This window comes from Cavia porcellus, unplaced genomic scaffold (genome assembly GCF_034190915.1).
Source record: "Cavia porcellus strain 051 isolate PalLab524CR breed Dunkin Hartley unplaced genomic scaffold, mCavPor4.1 scaffold_6, whole genome shotgun sequence".
NCBI lineage: Eukaryota > Metazoa > Chordata > Mammalia > Rodentia > Caviidae > Cavia > Cavia porcellus.
This window is the reverse complement of record NW_026947489.1, coordinates 30,620,100-30,640,922: the sequence shown is the minus strand read 5'-3', so window position 1 is coordinate 30,640,922 and position 20,823 is coordinate 30,620,100. Positions and strand designations below refer to the sequence as shown.

The 20,823-nt window shown below is 37.2% G+C and overlaps 1 protein-coding gene across 2 annotated transcripts in view; it reads right to left on the bottom strand.

Moving 5' to 3' along the window:
- Window positions 1-20,823, bottom strand: part of Fsip1 (fibrous sheath interacting protein 1) — a 222,042-nt gene that overhangs the window by 185,069 nt on the left and 16,150 nt on the right. For both annotated transcript variants that reach the window (XM_063250299.1, XM_063250300.1), the window contains exons 4-5: window positions 11,120-11,274; window positions 9,592-9,685 (exon numbers count right to left, since the gene is read on the bottom strand). In XM_063250299.1, coding sequence (XP_063106369.1) covers window positions 9,592-9,685; window positions 11,120-11,274 — 249 coding nt within the window. The remainder of the gene's footprint in view (window positions 1-9,591; window positions 9,686-11,119; window positions 11,275-20,823) is intronic.

The window sequence follows — 20,823 nt, the reverse complement described above, 5'->3', positions numbered from 1 at the left end:
AAAAGGAAAACCAGTAGCAAATAATCTGGTAAAAATCTTACTATGCCGTGAGGGGCCTGCTGTGCAAGAAACCACAGAGATGCCAAGTAGGGAAACAGTTACAAGTGTGCGTTTAGAATTTAGAGACTGTTTTCATAGTGTGATAAAAGATACAAACAACTAAAGAGTCCAGAAGAAAACAGAAGTTGGCCAGGTAACACTAGCAGCCATGGAACATGATTTCAAAAACAGATCTTTAAGGAAAGGAGGGAAATGGGTGGGAAACTTTGGGAGGAAAGGGGAGAACCGACGGGAAAGTTTTGTTTCTATGTTTTGTTGGTCACTGGTTGGTTTAATGGCTCGTTGATTCTGTTTTTAGAACTAAAAGATTTAAACATGATAAATTGAAGGGGGAAAGCTACAGGAAAAGAGAGAGACTGGAGTTCTAGATTTGAGAGAGAAAGAAAATGATTAACATAAAGGAGCCCAGTGATAGGGAGCTTGGAGAAGAGGAAAGCCTCTCCCCCACCTAAAGGCAAAGGGGAGTGGGAAGGATGGCACAGTACACTCGAGGAGTGAAGCTTAGAAACAGAAAGAAGGCAAAAGGCATTCTCACCCTTGAAGTCCATTTTCTCAGGAAAGTAAGACCACTAGAACAAGGTCTTGCATAAAACAGGAGAGGCTATGCACAGAGTGGCAGTTTAGAAAAGCTGCTTTGGGGAAGGTAAGAGATTGCTAAGCAATGCTGAGTGCTCAACAGTGGTTAAAACCACTGGCGTAGGTATCCCACTTTTCTCCCTCATCCTCTGTGAAACAGAGTAGGTACTTCTGCTCTTGAATGTTAAGGTTAAATATCTGAAGAAAGTCTACATTTATCCTTAACATTCAAGAGAAGAAGGATCATACATCTGAATTTCACACAAAAAATACCTTAAAAAGATACAGTGATGCCTCAGTTCATGAAAGCTTGTCTGCAAACAATTTGGTTTGCAAACAGAAGCCTTTGGCAAAAATTTGCTTTTGTTTGAAAACTCTGCCTCGGGTGAAAAGCAATCATAGCCATCTTTCACACACAAACAAATGTGGCCATCTTTTCCAAAATTGTGCAACAAATTACATTCATGGACCACATTATTCACAAAGTTTGAAAAGCCAGATTCACTGAGATGTTGATGATCTGTGCTTGCATACACTGATAAGTCTGGAGCAGGAAACACAAGAAAGCAATGTGACAAAGAATAACCTACCAAAAACACTGGCAATAAACAACCATAGGTTAAATGTGCCTGCCTCAGAGAATGCTGAATTCTATTTCTATTCAGTCTAAATGCTGGAAACCAGAAGAAAACTCCTGGTGGTATAAACTTTTCATTTTCACATTTCTTTAGAAATACCTAAAAGTGACCCCTAAATAATGGGATGGGACAGAGATTTTAAGTATTTCCAAGGTCTCTAGAATGTATTACATTGCTTATTTCAAAATCTCAGTAATGAGCTGGGCATGATGGCTGGCACATGACTATAATTTCAACGCTCTGAGAGGCTGAAGCAGGATCGAGAGTTTGAACCCAGCAAGCGCAACTCAGCGAGATTCTGTCTCAAAATAAAAATACAAAAAACTGGAATGTGGCTGAGTATGAAGACCCTGAGTTCAAGTTTCAGTATGAAAAAATAAAAGCCTCAGCAATTAAAATAGAAATTATTATGTGTGGGTTATAATGTAGATTTCATCTTTGTTTTGGAGTCAAGCCTCATCCATGTTTAGACCCTATAAGTAAAACTAAATATGCAACCCAACAACAATTAAACTCTGATATTTAAATTAGATATATTAAAATCTGATATTTGTCATACTAGACTAAGATTGAGACAAATTTTGTGTTTAGGGGGCTGAAAACTGCTATCCAACCCAAGCCCAAATTCTTCATGTTAGCTCTTAAAGAAAAGGTCAAGGAAAAATGACAGAGTAGACAAAAAAAAGTGTTCTTCCTTTAAATTTCTTCCTTTGTTTAAAGGGGGACCATGAAAAAAAAAGCAGAAAGTAGGCATTAGCCTATCTGTAGGCAGACAATAGGTCCAATTCTGAGCTTTGGTCCTTACCTACCATAACTAGATGCTGCCACCTGCTGGACAATTTACAACTGCTTTAAACACTGCTGTTTTCCTAACACGCAAACATTTAACTCAAAAGTTTATAGCTGTAAGTTTAACCAAAATAGATTTTCAATTTTTAAACTTGAGGACTAGAAAAAGTTCAGTGAATTAGAAATTCACAAAAAATGGCAGAGATATGATCTTGCTACAGTATGTAGCTATGCTGGAACAGGAATGATGAGATTTTCAAAACTCCGTGCTTTGTGGTCAACCTGCACTTGTGTACTTCACTCATTTCTTTCAGGTCTGCAGGGAAAATACTCTGCTACTAACAGTATCCTTAGCATAATAATTCTAACTCTCCTTTTTTAGAATAAGATAATTACATAAAGTACCTTTTAATATGTAACTATGTTGTTAATGTATAAATGCCTTCCTTGATATTTTGAGATGTTTAAATAATCAACTATGTGTCAATACACTTTCCATACTGTTGAATACAAGCTTATGATATACACAGCCACCAGAGAATTTCATTAAGGAATTCAGTTTTCTGAAACAGAACAGTCATTAGAAAATGACTCTAGCTATATCTAAAGAGGCCAAGAATTTAATAACTGTTCATTTTGGTGTCCTGGTCAAGAATGAACTAATCCAGACAGCCAGGGGGAAGAGTGAGGGGTGAGACACTTGATTCGGCTAACAGCTTCTTTATTCCCATTTCCTTTTACAGTTTATGTGCTGTGCACACACTGCCAGTAAATAACAACCAAGAATTCAGAATCTAAACATTGAAACTTGAGCATGATAATATTTAAAGTAATGATCTTCTCTGAGCATAGCTTTCAAGCCTCCTTTAGCTATAGCTTTTGGCTCATAAAGTCCACGTGACGTCCATGTTAGAACAGGGGTACTAATCTGACACTGCTGGAAACTGTGAGCTCAACGGGTATCAGCTATTTATGTCACAAGCTTTAAAACTTAGATGTAAGGGATAGTTTTGATTTGATTCTGAAAAAAAAAAGCAACTGAAAACAAATTCTTTGCCCTCTAGGGCCAAAAGTTCACTTAGTAGTGAACTCAGTGACTAAGAAGGTTAATGTTAAAAGGTCACCATAGGTCAGTCCCTTTCCAGAGCAGCCAAACGGAGTGAACCACCGCAGGTATGGTGGCCTTTTAGAAATACTCCATTTATTAGAGACACCAGCATGTAGTTCATGGCTTCTAAGCCACAGCGCTGAAATACTGTGAGATCTACAGTAAAGTCCAGCCCCAGCCCATGTTCTTCACTTGGAATAAGAGTTACAGACCCCCTTGTAGGAGGACAGAATTCATGACAGAAATGAAAGAAAATATAAGTTATACTTCTGTAGACCACCTTCATACATTCATCTCTAGACATTTTAGTAAAATATTACTAATTAGCTGTAGGTTTAGAGATGCTTTTCAGTCTTTTTAACATAATGTGTCACTAAACTGAGAGAAAAAATAGGTTCAAGAAAAACATGTTATTCCAAAAAACTTTTTTTAAAACATATATTAAAATGCACTACAAAACACACTAATAAAAATAGAATGATATTAAGAGAAAATATGGGGGGCTGGGGATTTAGCTCAGCGGCATAAGCGCCTGCCTTGTAAGCAGGCAGTTGTGAGTTCGATCCCTGGTACCAATAAAAACAAAAAAGACCAAAAAAAAAAAAAAAAGAGAGAGAGAGAGAGAGAGAGAGAGAGAGAGAGAGAGAGAGAGAAAATATGGAAATAGAATCAATGAGGACCTGATAAAGTTAGTGTTTTAAATAAGTGGGGAACTGGTGCTTATCAAATAAAAGATGTTGTGACAACTGGCTAGCAAAACAGAGGAGAAACGGAATCGATTCTCTATCTCATACCAAAGTAAATTTGTAGATTAACATTTAAGTTTTTACAAATAAGTATAATAAAGGAAAATAGATATATTGTTATAGAAAATTTATATGGAGAAGACATTTTTCCTTGTAGTGCTGGCAACTGAACCACACAGGTGCAAACCAAGTGCTCTGTCATTGGGCTTCACTCCAGTGCTGGAAAAATTCATCTAACAAAGCACCAATGAATGATTATATAAAATAAATGACTGATGTAACTCAATAAATAATGTAAATTTGTATAGGCCAAGAAATATTGCAAAATTATAGACAAAATAAGTTGGAAAAAATGTTTCTCATTATTTTTAACAATGAAAGAATCGGTTTCCTAGAGCTGTTGTAACAAATTACCACAGACTGAGTAGCTGGAAATGACAGAAATGTGTTGTCTCTATTCCAGACACTAAGTTATCTAAAATCAAGGCATCACCAGAGCCTTTCCTCTGATCCTTCCTTGTGTCTTCCTCACCTGCGTGGCACCCAGAAATCCCTGGCAGAAAGGCCAAGGCTAGCAGCTGTGCCACTCTAACCTCTGCCTCTACCTTCACAAGGCCTTCTTTCCAGTGTGTCCATGTCTTGCTGTCTCTCTGTGTCCTCTTCTTAGGAACCCATCATTGGATTTGTGTTTCATCCTACCCTATCATGACTCATCTCAACTAACTACATCTGTAAAGACCCTATTTCCAAATCAAGTCACGTTCTAAGGTTCCAGGTCGACATGACTTTGAGTGAGAAACTGCTTAAATCACTAAGCCTGGTCCTGGTCACTCTCATTTTTATGTCTGCATAGTCTCTGACTGCGATCTGCTTAGGCTTTCGTATAGCATGGAAGCCTTGGGGTGGTCTAACTTCTTATATAATAATGGCTGGCTCTCCTCTGCATGAACATTCTAAGAAGAGGAAGAGAAACTGCCATTCGTCTTAAATGCTAGGCCTGGAAGTGGTACAGTATTGCTGTAGTTGTCATATATCAGTCAGTTACCCCAGGCTGAAAAAAAAGAAATACATTCCACATTTTAATGAGGAGCAGAATAGTACCTAGGAGGAAAAACTGATGACCACCATCTTGGAAACCAACTACCACACAGATTAACTCCTACTGACAGCAAAAGGGGCCCATGAGATACAAATTAATTTTTGAAAAAGGTTATAAGATAATGTATGTCTAATTCTATCCCATTTTTATTCTTAAGAATATATATGTATATTTATACTAAATATGTATCAAAAGACAAAAAATAAACCACAAAAGATAAAGAATATTAATAGTGACTGTCTCTGCATGTTGAGAATTTAGATGACAGTAATGTTTTTCTTTTTGTTTACCAATATTCATAGGTAGATTACTCATAGGTTACTTCTGTAACAAAACAGAAAAAGCATAAAGTAAATGGTCTATTATTTTAATATGGACAGGTTAATATTTATTGGTGCTTCATTTAGGACACCATAAATGGCAAGGTAAATTTCAATAAAGGCACTCTAGGTATGTATCTACCTAGTGGAAACCTAGAAAAGTTCACTTTAAAAAGTCCTTAATTATAAAAAAGGCAACTCAAACACTCATCTTCCTCAAAATACTTGGTGCACTCCACACACAAGTCTCCTGCGCGACTTCCGGGAGAACATGGCGGACAGATAACAGCAACTACCGGAGGCTCTCTGAAAAACTAGGCTCAGAAGCCAGGTATGGTGCGGACTAAAGAGACATAAGCAGGTGGAGTTATGCTCTGCTGACTCAGGAACGAACTTGGCTGAGAGAAACCAACTTGGAATGCAGTCCTGGTGCTAAAACAGGAACAGAAAAGTCTCGCTGCTGAGGCTGGACCCTGCGCCACTGGAAGCCGCGACTTGGGTTTCCCGCTGCGCGGTGGCTGGCTGCCTCTACATCGGCTCGGCAAGGAGAGAGACGCGCGGAAACTCTGAGAACGGGAGTCTGCGAACGGAGTCGAAAACAGGACAGGCAGGGAGGCATGTTCTGACTTGTGGCGAGGTGAGTGAGAGAAACTGACACTCCACCACAGTTTGACTCCAGCGGACTTTCTGGGCCCGAGCAGTCCTGCGGGAGCAGGGCGCGGTGGTGACTCCAGCCACACATCCCCCTCTCGGGCGGGATTGGTGAAAAGTGCCTGGCCTGTGTGACGCTGCTGGCGGACCCCGTAGGCTGGCCCAACCCAGATCCCAGAGCCTGACGGAGGCCGGGAGGGGCGGGCCCCCGCATAGGCTGCCTGGTGCGCAGCGGTGAGTGGGAACACCTAACCGGCGCAATTCAATCAGGCTGTGGCTGACAGGGAGAGAAGCTGGGCCTCTCATATAAGCTTGCATATATAAGGAACAGAGAATATGGGAAGAGGCAGCAACAAGAAATGCTCCTCGGCCCCCAATTCTGAGAAACAGGCAATAGCGGACACCGCACCAATACACATAAAGCACCATATAGAGAGCCTCATAGACCAATTCAGGAATGAAGTTATCAACGACCTGAAGCTAGAAGTATGCAAAATAGTTAGAGAAATGCTAAGCCCCACCCCAAAAAAAAAACAGATGGTGGAATGGAAGAAGAGAAAAAGAGGGGAGAATTGTTTGATGGAGAAAACAGGGAAAGCATAGAATATGTGAAGCAGGTTCAAAGGGACTACCAAGAAACTAAGAAGTCTATCGAAGACTGGCATAACAGCTTGAAAGAAACTAAGGACAGACTATCTGAACTAGAGGGCAGAATTGTAATATGGGAGAATGAAATGAAAAACTTCTTAAAAATAACAAAGAAACAAACAGCAATAATACAAAGACAAGAAGATGATAAGAGGATCCATAACTTAAGGATTAAGAACATAAAAGAAGAAGTAGGGACACAAACAAATGAACTACAAAAGCTACTCACAGAAATAATCCAGGAGAATTTTCCTAATTTAGCAAAAGGTAAAGATACTCAGATGTATGAGGCATACAGGACCCCAGCTACCTACAACCCAAACAGAGCAACACCAAGGCATATAATAATAAAAATTCCAGAAATTCAATACAAGAACAGAATATTAAAAGCTGTCAGAGACAAGAAACAGACCACTTACAAGGGAGCACCCATCAGAATTACAGCAGATTTCTCTGCACAAACCATCAAATCACGAAGAGCGTGGGGGGAAATAATTCAAGCTTTGAAAGATAATAATCTCCAGCCAAGATTGAGATATCCTGCACAACTGTCCCTGGAAATTGATGGAAAAACAAGGTGCTTCCAGGATAAAGAGGAACTGGGGGAATTTGCAACCACCAATTCAACTCTACAGAGAGTATTGCAGGATATTCTAAAAAAAGAAAAATACAAAGAATCCAGAAATAATGGAGGCCACAACGAATGGAGCAGAGAACAAAGTGAAGAAGACAAACTGACAGCTACTGACAGAATAAGAGCTCAACAGAAATGAGGCAGAGAAGATTGGATGATAGGAACAGCTATTTTGGAGAAAATGACATCTTAATAAGTAATACTGATTAGTATCATCTTGTTTTGAAGTCTCATCTAGCTTTTGTCCTTCTGTCTCCAATGGTCTAAATAGGTTGTACCTTACTGGATTTTATTATGTACGATAGTATAAGCAAAAACCTTTTAAAGACAAGGAGATTATACAGAAACCATTATTCATTTTCTGTTAGTCGATTCTAAATACTCTGTAATGCTGTCATTCTCTTAAATGGTTTTACATTGTTTTGATATACTTAATGCTACAGTATACGAAGTTGTACTCAAGGATTTCAAGGAAAGAGACAATATGGTAACTACTTTTAGGTCAGGATTATCTGGTGATGAAACACTATTCTGCTTAAATGGTTATGTTTTGATCTGTGCTGTTTCGTTGTTATGCCCTCTTTTATCTCAATTTCCACTCCATTATTTACTTTTTTAATACTTTTTTAAAAAATTTTTATCCTTTTAATTAAAGGGAAAAAATAGCAGGATATATTATAGTAACCCACTTTGACTTTCCATTACCTCGATTTAAAGCCCTGTATTACTCTCACCATCTGGTTTTTAACTGATGTTCCCCTATTCTGTTTTGCTGGATAGTATCAGGTTCGAAAATTTAGGCATCAGCTGTGAAGATAATGAGATTCATTATAACGCCCATTCTCGTTGACTTTTATCTACTTTTGAAGACCTACAATGTCTCCAATGTTTTGGTTTTGTCGGTTTTGTTCTTTACTGTTTTGTTCAATTGTATTATAACTAATGGTATAGGCAATTCTATTAGAGATAGCGGGAGGCATTATGGTAACCATTGTTGATCACCTTGTGTTATGTTTTCACATTATCTATTATGTCCACCCTTTTGACTTGACCGATTCTGTTCTGTTATGTCACATTTGGTTTTACTCTCTTCCAAAAAAGTAGTAAGAACCGTGAGAGCAATGAAACCCAAAATGTGTAATAGTCATTGTACAAAAGAGAGGAAAAGAAAGTGCTCTAAACTATATAACTGCATGTATGTTTAAATGTATAAGATAGAATATGATATCACAGAGTTTTATTGGATCATTGAACAGAACTGTTTGCAGTATCATTGATGGAATGTTCACTTTACAAGCTTTAATTTTGTGACTTGAACCATTATTTCTAAGATGACAATATGTAATCCATTAACTAGTGATTTCCTACTGTTCATTTTTTTTCTGCAAATCTGTATAACTTGTACCCTTTCTCTGCTTTTTTTTTTCTCCTTAAATAAAATTTTTTTTTAAAAAAGGGAAAAAAAAAAAAAAAAAACAAGTCTCCTGAACTCTGTAACAGTGGTGGCGAACCTATGGCACAGACTCTGCAGCAGGCTCTTTGTCTCATTAAAAGTTCTGAAAGACCAACACTGGCCTAGCAGCTTCAGAGTAGCCAAGCTGCGTCTAGAAAGGAAAAACCCTAAAGTCATATTATTCACACCGAAGTCCCTTGCTAAACTGTTTCAGTAACCTGAACCAAGTTCTTGGGATTCTAAATTGTTAGACATCATTTTATAAAGAACAAAAAGATCACAGTGTTCCTTGCTTTGAGCAGAGCTGGACGACTGCCTGTGGGATGCAGGTTTAAGGGATTTCAGACCATCCTGCCAAAAAATACCAAGTGCCCAGAATTTCCACTTGTGTCAGTAGGCTAGAGGTTATACAACTCCATATATTTCTGTTTAAAAAGAAAAACCTCAAAATACATATACACACGGAAGAAAGTAAAAATCTATGTGCAGAATCAACTGGACGGTCTCCAAAAGTCGGAATGTGAGAGAACAGGAAATAAGAGAAATTGGTAACTGATTCTTATGACAGGGTTGCACAGGCCAGAGACACCTGGCAAGAGAATCCTAGGAGCTGGAGGACTGGCAGCATCAAGTTTACCCTACAGGTAGTCAGGAGACACTGTCCCTGTCCCCCTTAAACAAAGACAAACTCTTAAAGAAACTGAAACGTTCTCCATACAATCCTACCTAATGGGACCAGTTATTTCCCCTGAAGAAGCATCAGACTCACCAAGAAAAGAGGAATTTTGAATTGGGAATTTAACTTTAATTCAAATATGTTACGACTCTGAGATTAAAAACAAAGACAAATGGCCGCTCCGTCTACTCACCGGCAGTTTGTTCGGATGCAGCCGTCAAAGATAAAAATTTTTTTGTATTTTCCATCTCCTCATTACTTTGCAAAGCTTCACTAATTTTTGCAGACTAGTGAAAGAAAAATTAAAGTTTAAACAGGGAAAACGAAGGCAAATATATATATTCTTTGATTTTTTATTACAACCTAGTTCCCAATTGTATACATACAAATGAGAAGCATCAGACTATTTATAGTCCTTCAAGTAGAAACTTTTTACTGTTTTCTGCTTCTTTAAAGTTCTGTCAACAGCTATTCACAGATAGAGTTGAAGTGTGTGTCCATGACTAGGTTAGTTACGTTACTTAAATTAACTGTTAGATATTTTTATAACTAGTAATCTAAAGGTACACCATCAACTGAAATTTCAGACATTTCACACTTAGTAACGTATTTAATTATGCTTCCATTTATAACTCTTGTTTTAAAGGAAGTAAAAACTCATTTTGAATTTCAAGAGGAAAAAATGATAGGCTTTTTTTTCCGCTAAAATTGCAGCCATCCTTTCTCTAGTTTAAAGCACTAGATTTTGGATGTTGCTCTCTTTTCACCCCAGTGATATTCCTCGGAACCTCCTCTAAAGTCAGTTAATGATTAAGGATAAATCTATCCAAAAAAAAGTATGTTATTGCAAGGTTCCTTGCTTGCTTTACAGGTGCTCTGATTTTTCCTTTTTGAGACAGGGTCTCACTTTATAGTTCAGGTTGGTCTTGAAATTACTATGTACCTCAGGCTAGTCTTGAACTCACAGCAATCCTCCCGCCTCAGCCTCCTGAGTGCTGGGATTATAGACATGTGCGCACTGTGCCCAGCAGGTGCTCTGATTCGAGAGGCACCCAGTCAAGGTCACATCCGGTCAATCCCACCTGCTCACTACTACAGAGAATAAGAGACCCACGAAAGTCAAGGAAAATTAATCAAGTACCAGGAATTTGTTGAGACACAGTCAATGGAACATGGCCCAAACCTCAAGCACCTCTCATCTTCCTAAGAAATTTCTAACCGTCATGTGGAACAATGATCTCCCCAACCTGTTGAACACAAAGGTCACGCAAATAATAATGCTAACCAGGGAGATGAATTCTTAAGCGCTTTTCTATTTATCCCAACTGTAAGTTCACTGAAGAGAAAGCAGAGGCTTCATGAAAGTAATCATGACACTCTTTCCTATTCTTCCAGAGATGGAGAAGCCTCCGCCCAGCACTATAGGAGGTCTACCTGCCCTGTCCGTGCGTGAATGAACACTCCAGGCAGTGCCCAAATCTGGTCAGCCATAGACTAAGTTATGCTCCCTAATTCCTGAAAAATATCACATCTTATGGACCGATATGGACACAGGCATACACACACACACACACACACACACACACACACACACACACACACAGATGAATGTCATTAGCTCTAAGGAATAAATCAACAGAGACAAACCACTACCACAGTGCATGCTTTTCTTACTCATCTTAGAGAAACCGTTGCTCGTTAGCATGTTGGACAGTTCTCACCTTAAGTTCTTCCCAGAGCTTTATTCGCCTTTCTAGACCTTGCTTCTTAATTTCTTTTTCTCTGTACTGTTTCTTTGCCAATATTTTATCAAGTCTGTTCATCTTATGAATAGCATCTTGAAGTTGAGAATCTGATTCTTTTGATTTGGGTTCATCTGTATTGTGTTGAAAACAAGAATGGGTTTAGAGTTTTGTAAAACAAACTTTTGTTTTTCCTCTTTGTTCTTTCATTCAACATAAACTTATGGCCAATGGTAATACCTGTTACACTGGCGTCACGGAACTAACTGGAGTCACAAGATGGCTTCATATATGTTTTTTCACACAATTATCTGAAAAGTCTGTGAATAGATATTTACCTCCATTTTATAGTTGAGGTAACTGGGCCCTTTCACTAAAATTTATAGATTACACCCTGGCCTCAGACATGGTTTTCTCATGATTTTTAAATCTCAACTTCTCTTTCGCATTGCTTTTCCTTCTATATCCATGATTAGTAGGAAGGAAGTAAAAGGACACAGATCCTCTCTGTAACTGTTTCGGGCTAACTGAAAGAGAACGTGCGGACACAGAGAGCTACAATAAAAAGCGATGGGCATAAGGGACACAAAGTGGTTCTAAACCCCAGAAGAAACAAAAATAAGTACTTTAGGGAGGCAGACATGCTTTTTTGTATGTTCTTCCCACTTTCCTAGTTCTTAAAGCAATTAAAACTATTCTTAATTTGTAGATAATTGCAACTTCTAGGACATTAGTACTTCTGCCACTCAAGTTTTAACTTACAATATTTTGTATTTTAAAGAGAAAAACGATAAAATTGATAGAGAATTTCAAAACAAGACAATAGGACATTAACAATGGTTAATATATTATGTATTGTTATCTTCAAAGTAGTTGCTCAGATTACAAAATTAAAAATTCATCAGACAATACAAGCACAAACCATTCTTTTCAATAAACTAATAGAAACTAGTAGTATAATTATCTTGGTTACTATATATACACACACACACACACACACATTTATGTATATATATTCTTTTGTGTTTCTTCTTTTCTCCTTTCCCCCATCCCAGTTATTTTTTTCCTTTAGAGGATTTTCTTTCCACTTCACAATATCTATTGGGCATTTTGGATCTTATTTACATTTTTTGTTTCTCACACTAGGGAGACAATATGGTATTTACACAGGTGAGTCTGATATATTTCATTTATAAGTATGGTCTCAAGTTGCATCCATTTACCTATAAAAGCCTCAAGATTATCTTTATGTATAGCTTGCTAATACTCCATTGTATAAAAATACAACTTTTTATCCATTCTTTGGTTGATGGACATTTCGGTTGTTTCCAAGATTTAGCTATCACAAATTGTGCTGCTATAAACCTGGATACACATATATTGCTGTGATATAATGTTTTTAATTCTTCTGGGAAAATACCCAGAAGGGTAATAGCCGAATCAAATTGGACCTGTAATCCTAGTTTTTTGGAGGAATCTGCACACTGATTTCCACAGTGGTTGCTCCAGTCTACACTCCCACCAACAGTGAAGAAGGGCTCCTTTTTCTCCACAGTTCCACCAGTATGTGCTATTGATTGATTTCTTGATGATAGGTCATGCTTTCCGGAGTAAAATGGATCTTATTACTTTTTCAGATTTTTATTTTTTATTATTTCTATATTAGAGAGACAATGCAATATTTATAAATGTGAGTTAGATTTATTTCACTTATGAGTATGGTCTCAAGTTGCCTTCATTTATCTATAAAAGCCTCAACATTATCTTTTTTATAACTGAGTAATATTCCACTGTATAAAAATACCACATCTTTTTTATCCATTCTGTGATTGATAGGGATTTTTGTTGCTTCCAAGACTTTGCTGTTACAAATTGTGCTGCTATTAACATAAGTGCACATATATCACGGTGACATGACATTTTCAATTTTCCTGGGAAAATACTCAGAATGAGAAGAGCTGGATTGAATCCTACTTTTCTGAAGAATTTCCATACTGATTTTTACAGTGGTTGCATCAGTCTACACTCCCACCAGCAGTGGAGAAATGTTCCTTTTCCCCCACGGCCCCACCAACATTTGGTGTCAGCTGACTTATTGATGGCAGCGAATCTTTCTGGAGTGAGATGGAATCTCTATGTTTTTTTTTTTATTTAAAGAAAAGGAAACAAAAAAAATACATGGAGATTAAAAAAAGGGTAGAAATAATACAAAATTACAGACAAACAAACGGTAAGAAATTGCTGGTTGATAAGTTACACGTTGTCATCTTAGAAATAGCTGTTCAGGTTATAGAATTAAAGTATTTAGAATGACATTCAAAAAGTGACCCTACAAACCGTTCTGCTCTATGATCGAACAAAAGCTCAGTAATATGATTATCAGTCCTACACATTTGTTTTACATCTCAAAGAGGGTAAGATTAAACATATCAAAACAGAACAGAACATTTAAAAAAAAACAATTTAAAGAAATACAGATTTCAAAGCAAGTCCACTGGAGATCTTCATTATCTAACTGTCTCTAGTTTCTTACAAATAGTTGTCCCTATCTTCACCCACTTTATATACTTATTGCATATTATAGAACTAATCAAATCATTACAGGATGATGAAGTCTTTTTAGGTCCTCAAGTTCCAAATTAGGGAAGACTATAGTAACTACCATCGCATCTCTCATTCTCTTTGTGATAGCTGTCCCCATCTCTACATATGCTGAAGTTGAACTCAAGAAACCAGTCCAATGTCATTCTAATCAGCGAACAATAGATTGCTAGAATTTATATTATAATGCTACAAAATAAGCCTCGGGTTTCTCAGCGTCTCTTCCTCAGAGTATCTGTTCCTTACATCTTGCATTATATAATCTGTTCCCATAAATAATTTAAAAAAAAAACCCATGTGTGAATTTCTACATATATATCTATCCTCTCTGTATTATAGGGAAAACCAAGTCATAGCAAGACAGCAAAACAATTTCCTAGAAAAACATGCAATGGATAAGACATATAAGACTACAATATAAATGATCTTCCGTAGCTACTATATTTTCTCTTGTTATTTTCAATAGATTTGTCCACAACACTGGCTTATTATAGTTAAACATAGTATCACCTATTTTTATAAAAACTTAACTTTGACAGCATTGTAGGATTTGAAAGCTGTTACTAATTAATACCAGTATGGATATCCTTTACAACTTGTCACGCTCAGAGTAGTTGCCTCTACTTTTAGGGTTGATGCTAACAAGCATACCAATTTCAAATAAAATCAGCCAAGGCCAACCAATAGTCTTATGATTCAGATTCAATTAAGATCAGTCATAGTAAGACAATGTAAGTAATACAGGATTTCAGTTTAAGTTAATAGGAAAGTAAGGATAGTTACCATGGTATAACCTGCTATTTTTGGTTCAAGAGGTCTGTGCCCTCAAATCTGACATGAGTGGATAGACCAGAACAAATTAAATTAAAACTAAATATGGCACTAGGACTACTGTGTCTTTTAAATCGTTATACACCATTAACAATGACCTCTGCTTTTTTTTAAATATAGTTTCAGAGCTGTCTCTACCAAAGACTAGCTTACCGTCTCTGCCTCATGTCTGCTACTCCACTTTTCTGCTATAATTTGTCCACCTTTTCCCTCATTCCATTGTCTGCCCCGTTCACTGAGGCCTCTCTGCCACTGTTGCTGGAATCCTGGTATCTCTTCCTCTCTTTCTCTGTAATGTCCTTCAGCGCTCTCTGTAGGGTTGGATTGGTGGCCACGAACTCCCACAGTTCCTCCTTGTCTTGAAAGTATCTTATTTCTTCATTAATTTTTAGAGAGAGTTTTGATGGGTATATGAACTTTGGTTGCATATTTTTTCCTTTCAGGACTTGGAATATTTCTCCCCACTCCCTTCTTGACTTAAGAGTTTGTGTTGATAAGTCTGCTGTTATTTTGATAGTTTTCCCATTGGAGGTAATCTGCATCTTTTCTCTGGCTGCTTTTAATATTCTGTTCTTTTGGTGGATTTCTGGGATCTTGATTATTATATGTCTAGGCGTAGATCTGTTTTGGTTGTAGGTAGCTGGTGTTCTGTATGCCTCTTTTATCTGGATATCATTTCTTTTTGCTATACATGGGAAATTTTGCTTTAATATATCTGTGAATATTTTTTGTATTTCATTTTTGGCTGCTCCTGCTTCCTCACTCACATTCTTTATTCTTAGGTTATGTATCTTTTTGTCATCCTCCAGTTTTTGAATTGCTTCTTTCTGGTTCCTTGTTATTTTTAAGAGGCTTTTTCTTTCACGATCATATGCCATAAATCTCTCTTCAAGTTTCAGAAGGCTGTCTTTAGTTTCTGTCAAGGCATTTTGCCAGTGTTCAATGGAATTTTTAGTTTCCTGGTATTCTCTTTGGATCTGTTTCATGTATTCTAAGTTATGTTTAAATTCTTCTTCAGAAGTTTCTCTTTCTTTTCTGATTTCCTCAGTTCTTCCATCTGTGTTCTCTTGGATGGGGCTTGTCATTTCTTTAATTAATCTCTTTATATCTTGCCTCACTGGGATCAGGAGTACAGCTTTAAATTCCTCTATGAGATCATGTAGGTACTTTTTAATTTCAGCTGATGCTGTGTCGAGCAATGGATGGTTACTGTGCTTGTTCTCTTCAGTGTTTACTTCTCCTGGGCTTATTTTCTCATGTTGGGCAGCTGGAGATTTTTTTTATTTTTATCTCTTGTCATGTTTCTGGTTTCTTTCAGACTGTCCTGGGGTTCTCTGGCCCTCTCCGAATTGCTTAGGGCCTTTCAGAAGCGTGCTGACTTGAGTTTTTGCTGTCCTCCCCAATTTACTGTTATCTGGGGTAGGCTGGGATGCAGGGGCGGTACAGGCTAGTCTCCAGCCTCTGTGCCAGTTAATCCATAAATTAGACTGTACTTTCTGGATGTCACTGAGTTGTGACTATTTTGTATCCGCTTATTGGGCCCCAAGCAGAGGCTTGGTTTAGCCCCAGTAGCTCCTGCCAGTTCTCTTTGTATCAGAAGCAGCTGGTGTCACTATGGCACAGGGTTCTGCCCAAATCCCAGCTGTTCTCTTCCAGACCTCTCTGTGACAGGAGCACCAGAACAGCAGATCTGCCCAAATCCAAGATGTCTCCCACTAGTTCTCTGTATGGAGCTGAAGCCAGCACGTAATCAGGCTCTGCCAAATTTCAAGATGTCTTCCACCAGCCCTCCCTACAGGGGGACCTGGTGATGTCACCGAGCTGTAGTTTCTGCCTAACACTAAAATGTCTGCCGCCAGACTCTGTGTTATTGATTTCCCCGTGGTGGCGGGCACTGTCCAGTTCCAAGATGTTCTCTGGCCAACCCCAGCAGCCGCGGGGTTCCCAGTACTCACCAGAGTCCAGCGCAGGTCCTCATTCCGGGTCCACCGCACACCAAGCTGCCCACCTTTCCCGCACTCCCAGCACAGTGCGGAACGGTCAGATATCTGCGCACGGTTTAGATTTGGAACTCCAAAGCCTTGTACGATCTCTTCTGGTGCAGCGGTGCAGTCCTGGCTGCTACTCGGAGTCCCGGGTCTCAGTTTCCCGCAGTCACCAAAAGCAACACAGCTTTTCCTGCTGGGTCCACGGGTCAGTTTGTTGATTTAAAGGCGTGGGATTTGCAGCTTCCCGATATCAGCGTTCACGGTCTCAGCACGACTTTAAATCCTCCAGCTGCACTGTCTTGGTTAATAAGAATCACTATTGATTTGTCTGGCCCTCTCCATGTTGTCATATTCTAGCTTCTAGTATGATTTCTCTGGAAAGACTCTTCGCTCGATCCCCTAGCAAGCCACCATTTTGATCGAATCTCCTCTATGTTGTTTTAATTTGCATTTCTCACATGACCAATGACGTTGAACACTTTTTCATATATTTTCCATTTGTATTTATTCACTTGAGACATGCATATTCATCTCAGATGCCCATTTTTGGATTGTGTCTTTGAATTTGGAGATCTGATTATTTTCAATTCTTTGTATATTCTAAATAGAAGACCTTTTTCTGAGGGACAATTGACTAAAATTTTTTCTTACTCTATGACTTTCATTTTCACTTTGTTGGTGACTTATTTTGATGTGCAAAAACTTTTTAAGAAGTGAGATTCCAGTTACTGACTCTTTAAAGTACTTCACATGCACTTTGGGTTTTGTTCATGAACTCACTGCCTACTCCTATGTCTTCAAGATTTCTGATTTATCTTCCAGTAGATTTAGTGTTTATGTTTTAATATTTAGGTCTTTGATCCATTTGGTATTAGTTTACTGCATGATGATATACATGGGTCTAGTTTTAGTCTTCAGCATGTGGAAAGTTAATTTTTCCATCACAATTTATTAAAGAGGCTATTTTTCTTTCAGTGAAAGTATTTGGTTCCTTTGTCAAAGATAATGGGGCTCAGAGTGTTTTGAGTTGTGTCTGCATCTTCTAATCTGTTCCACTGATCCTCCATTATTTTCAGTACCATGCTGATTTGATCACAGTAGCTTTATAGTATAATTTCAAGTCAAGGATTGTGATGCCTCCTGCCTTGTCTTTGTTGCCCAGGATTGCCTTTGCTAATCCAGGTAACTTCTGTTTCCAAATGAGTATTAGGAATATTTTCTTTGAATCTAAGAGGTATGCTAATGGCATTTTGACTGGGATTGCATTAAATCTATATATAACAGTTTTAGGAATATGGCCCTTTTTACAATGTCAGTTCTTTCTATTCATGAGCAAAGGATATCTTTTAATTTTCTGATATCTTCTTCTAACTATTTTTCTTTTTTAATTTTATTTTAAAGAGTATAAAACAAAACAAGAGAAAACAGAACAAAGCACATGAGAGCAAAACAGTGCAAGTAACACAGGATTTCAAAACAAAACAAAAGGAAATCTACAGTAGCTACCATAATGTCTCTTGTTCTCTTCAAAATAGATGACACAATAAGTTAATACAAAATAAAACAATATAAACAAAGAATCAAAACAAAAGAATTAGAGCTTCACAGTCCTTCAAAATCAGAAAATAGGGGATCACTAATGGCTATCATAATGTATCCTGTTCTCTTCAAAATAGCTGTCTATACCTTCACACATATTGAAATCAAATAATAGAAAACAGAATAAAACTAATCAAAACAAAGAATAAAAGCATTATTGGACTTCAAAACAAAGTGATAGGAAATCATTGATATCTACCATGTTGTCTCATTTTCTTCAGTGTAGTTTTTCATACCATCACACATAATAAAATGAATTCTTGTAAACTCTTTAGGAGAAGTTCTATGCATATATAAGCTTATGTATGTACATCTACCCTTTCTATATTAGAGGGAAAACAAAACAAAGAATAAGAAAAACAAGAAACAAAAGTGACAAATAAATAACATTAACAAAACAATAAAGAAGTAGGCTTTCAAATAAAGTGGTAGGAACATAACAAATTCTGTAGTTTTGCATAGTTATTTTCAAAAGTGTTACTTAAACAACTAGACATAATTTTATTTTAAAGAGAATAAATAATTTTTTTCCCAATTCATGGGTTTTCTTTTCACTCTGTTGGATATATCTTTTGGCATGCAAAATTGACCTAATCCTATGAATGTTATCTGTTTTGTTCCAAAAACTAATAGAATTAGTAGAGCAATCATCTTAATAATCTTGTGTATATATACCAATTAATATCTTTTCTCTTCCTTCTTTTCTCCTTTCCCTGAGTTACTTTTTTCCTCTTTGAGCAGTTTCTTACCCTTTCACTATATTTATTGAAAATTTTGTCTTATTTATTCATTCAGTTTCTTACACTAGGGAGGGAAATATGGTATTTACACATGTGAGGTTGATATATTTCACTGATGAGTATAGCCTCAAGTTATATCCATTTACCTCTAAAAGCCTCAATGTGACCCTTCTTTATAGCTGAATAGTATTCCACTGTATAAAAGTACCACATCTTTTTTATCCATTCTTCACTTGATGGGCATTTTGGTTGTTTCCAAGATTTAGCTATTATAAATTATGCTGCTATAAACATGAGTGGACATATATCACTGTGGTATGATGTTTTCAATTCTTCTGTAAATATGCCCAGAAGTGGAATAGCTAGGTCAAATGGGACTTCCAATCCAAGCTTTTTGAGGAACCTCCAGATTGATTTCCACAGTGGTTGCACCATTCTACACTCCTCCCAATAGTGCAAAAGAGTTCCTTTTACCCCACAACCCCACCAACATTTGTTATTGGTGGTTTTCTTGATCCTGGCCATTCTTTCTGGAGTGAGATGAAATCTCAGTATTATTTTAATTTGTATTACTTGAATGATCCATGATGTTGAATATTTTTTCATTTATTTATTTGCCATTTGTATTTCTTCAGCTGAGAAGTGTGATTCATCTCAGATGTCCATTTTTCGATTAGGACTTTGAATTCAGGGTCTGATTTTTTAAAAATTCCTTGCATGTTCTAGAGACAAGTCCTTTATCAAAAGACAGTTGACTATGATTGTTTCCCAATTCGTGGCTTTTCTTTTCACTCTATTTGATATTCTTTTGACATGCAACAAGATCCCAGTTGTTGATTCTAGGAAGTATTTCCCATGTGGTTTGATTTTTGTTCATGAATTCTCTGCCTACTCCTATGTCTTCAAGATTTCTATCTACTTTGTCTCCCAGCAGATTTAGTGTTTCTCTTTTAATATTTACAGCTTTGATCCATTTTGACTCTAGTTTAGTGCATGGTGATAGGCATGGGTCTAGTTTTAGTTTTCAGCATATAGGAAGCAAATTTTTCCAGCGCTACTTATTAAAGAGGCTATCTTTCTTCCAGTGAACATGGTGGCCCCTTTGTCAAAGATGAGTGTGTTTGTAGATGTGATTGTATCTTCTAATCTATTCCACTGACTTTTAAGTCTGTTTTTATGCCAGTACCATGCTGATTTTATTACAGAGCTTTGTAGTGCAACTTCAAGTCAGGGATTATGATGCCTCCTGCCTTGTCTTTGTTGCCCAGAATTGTCTTTGCTATTCTAGGTCTGTTCTGGTCCCAGATGAATTTTAGGAATGATTTCTCTAGATCTGTGAGGTATGCTGATGGTATTTTGGTTGGAATTGCATTAAATCTGTGTAACAATTTTGGGAGAATAGCCATTTTCACAATGTTTGTTCTTCCTATCCATGAATAAGGAATGTCTTGCCATTTTCTGAGATCCTCTTTGATTTCTTTTTTCAAAGTACTATAATTTTCACTGAATAGATCTTTTACTTCCTCTGTTTGATGGATTCCTAAGTATTTCATTTTTTTGGAAGCTATTGTGAAGAGTGCTATTGATTTTTGAGTATAGATTTTTATACCCAACTACATTACATCTAGAAGCCTTTCAATGGATTTTTGGGGGTCTTCTATGTAGAATATCATGCCATCTGCAAATAATGATAATTTAACTTCTTCCTTTCCTATCCTTAATAATGATAATTTTTCTTCCTTTCCTACCCTTAATTCTTTTTATTTCTTCTCTTCTCTAATTGCTCTGACTAATGTTTTCAGCACTATATTGAAAAAGAGTGGAGACAGTGGACATCCTTGTCTTGTTCCTGATTTTAGAATGAAAGTTTTCAGTTTTTGACAATTTATTATGTTGACTGTTGGTTTGTCATAGATGGCTTTTA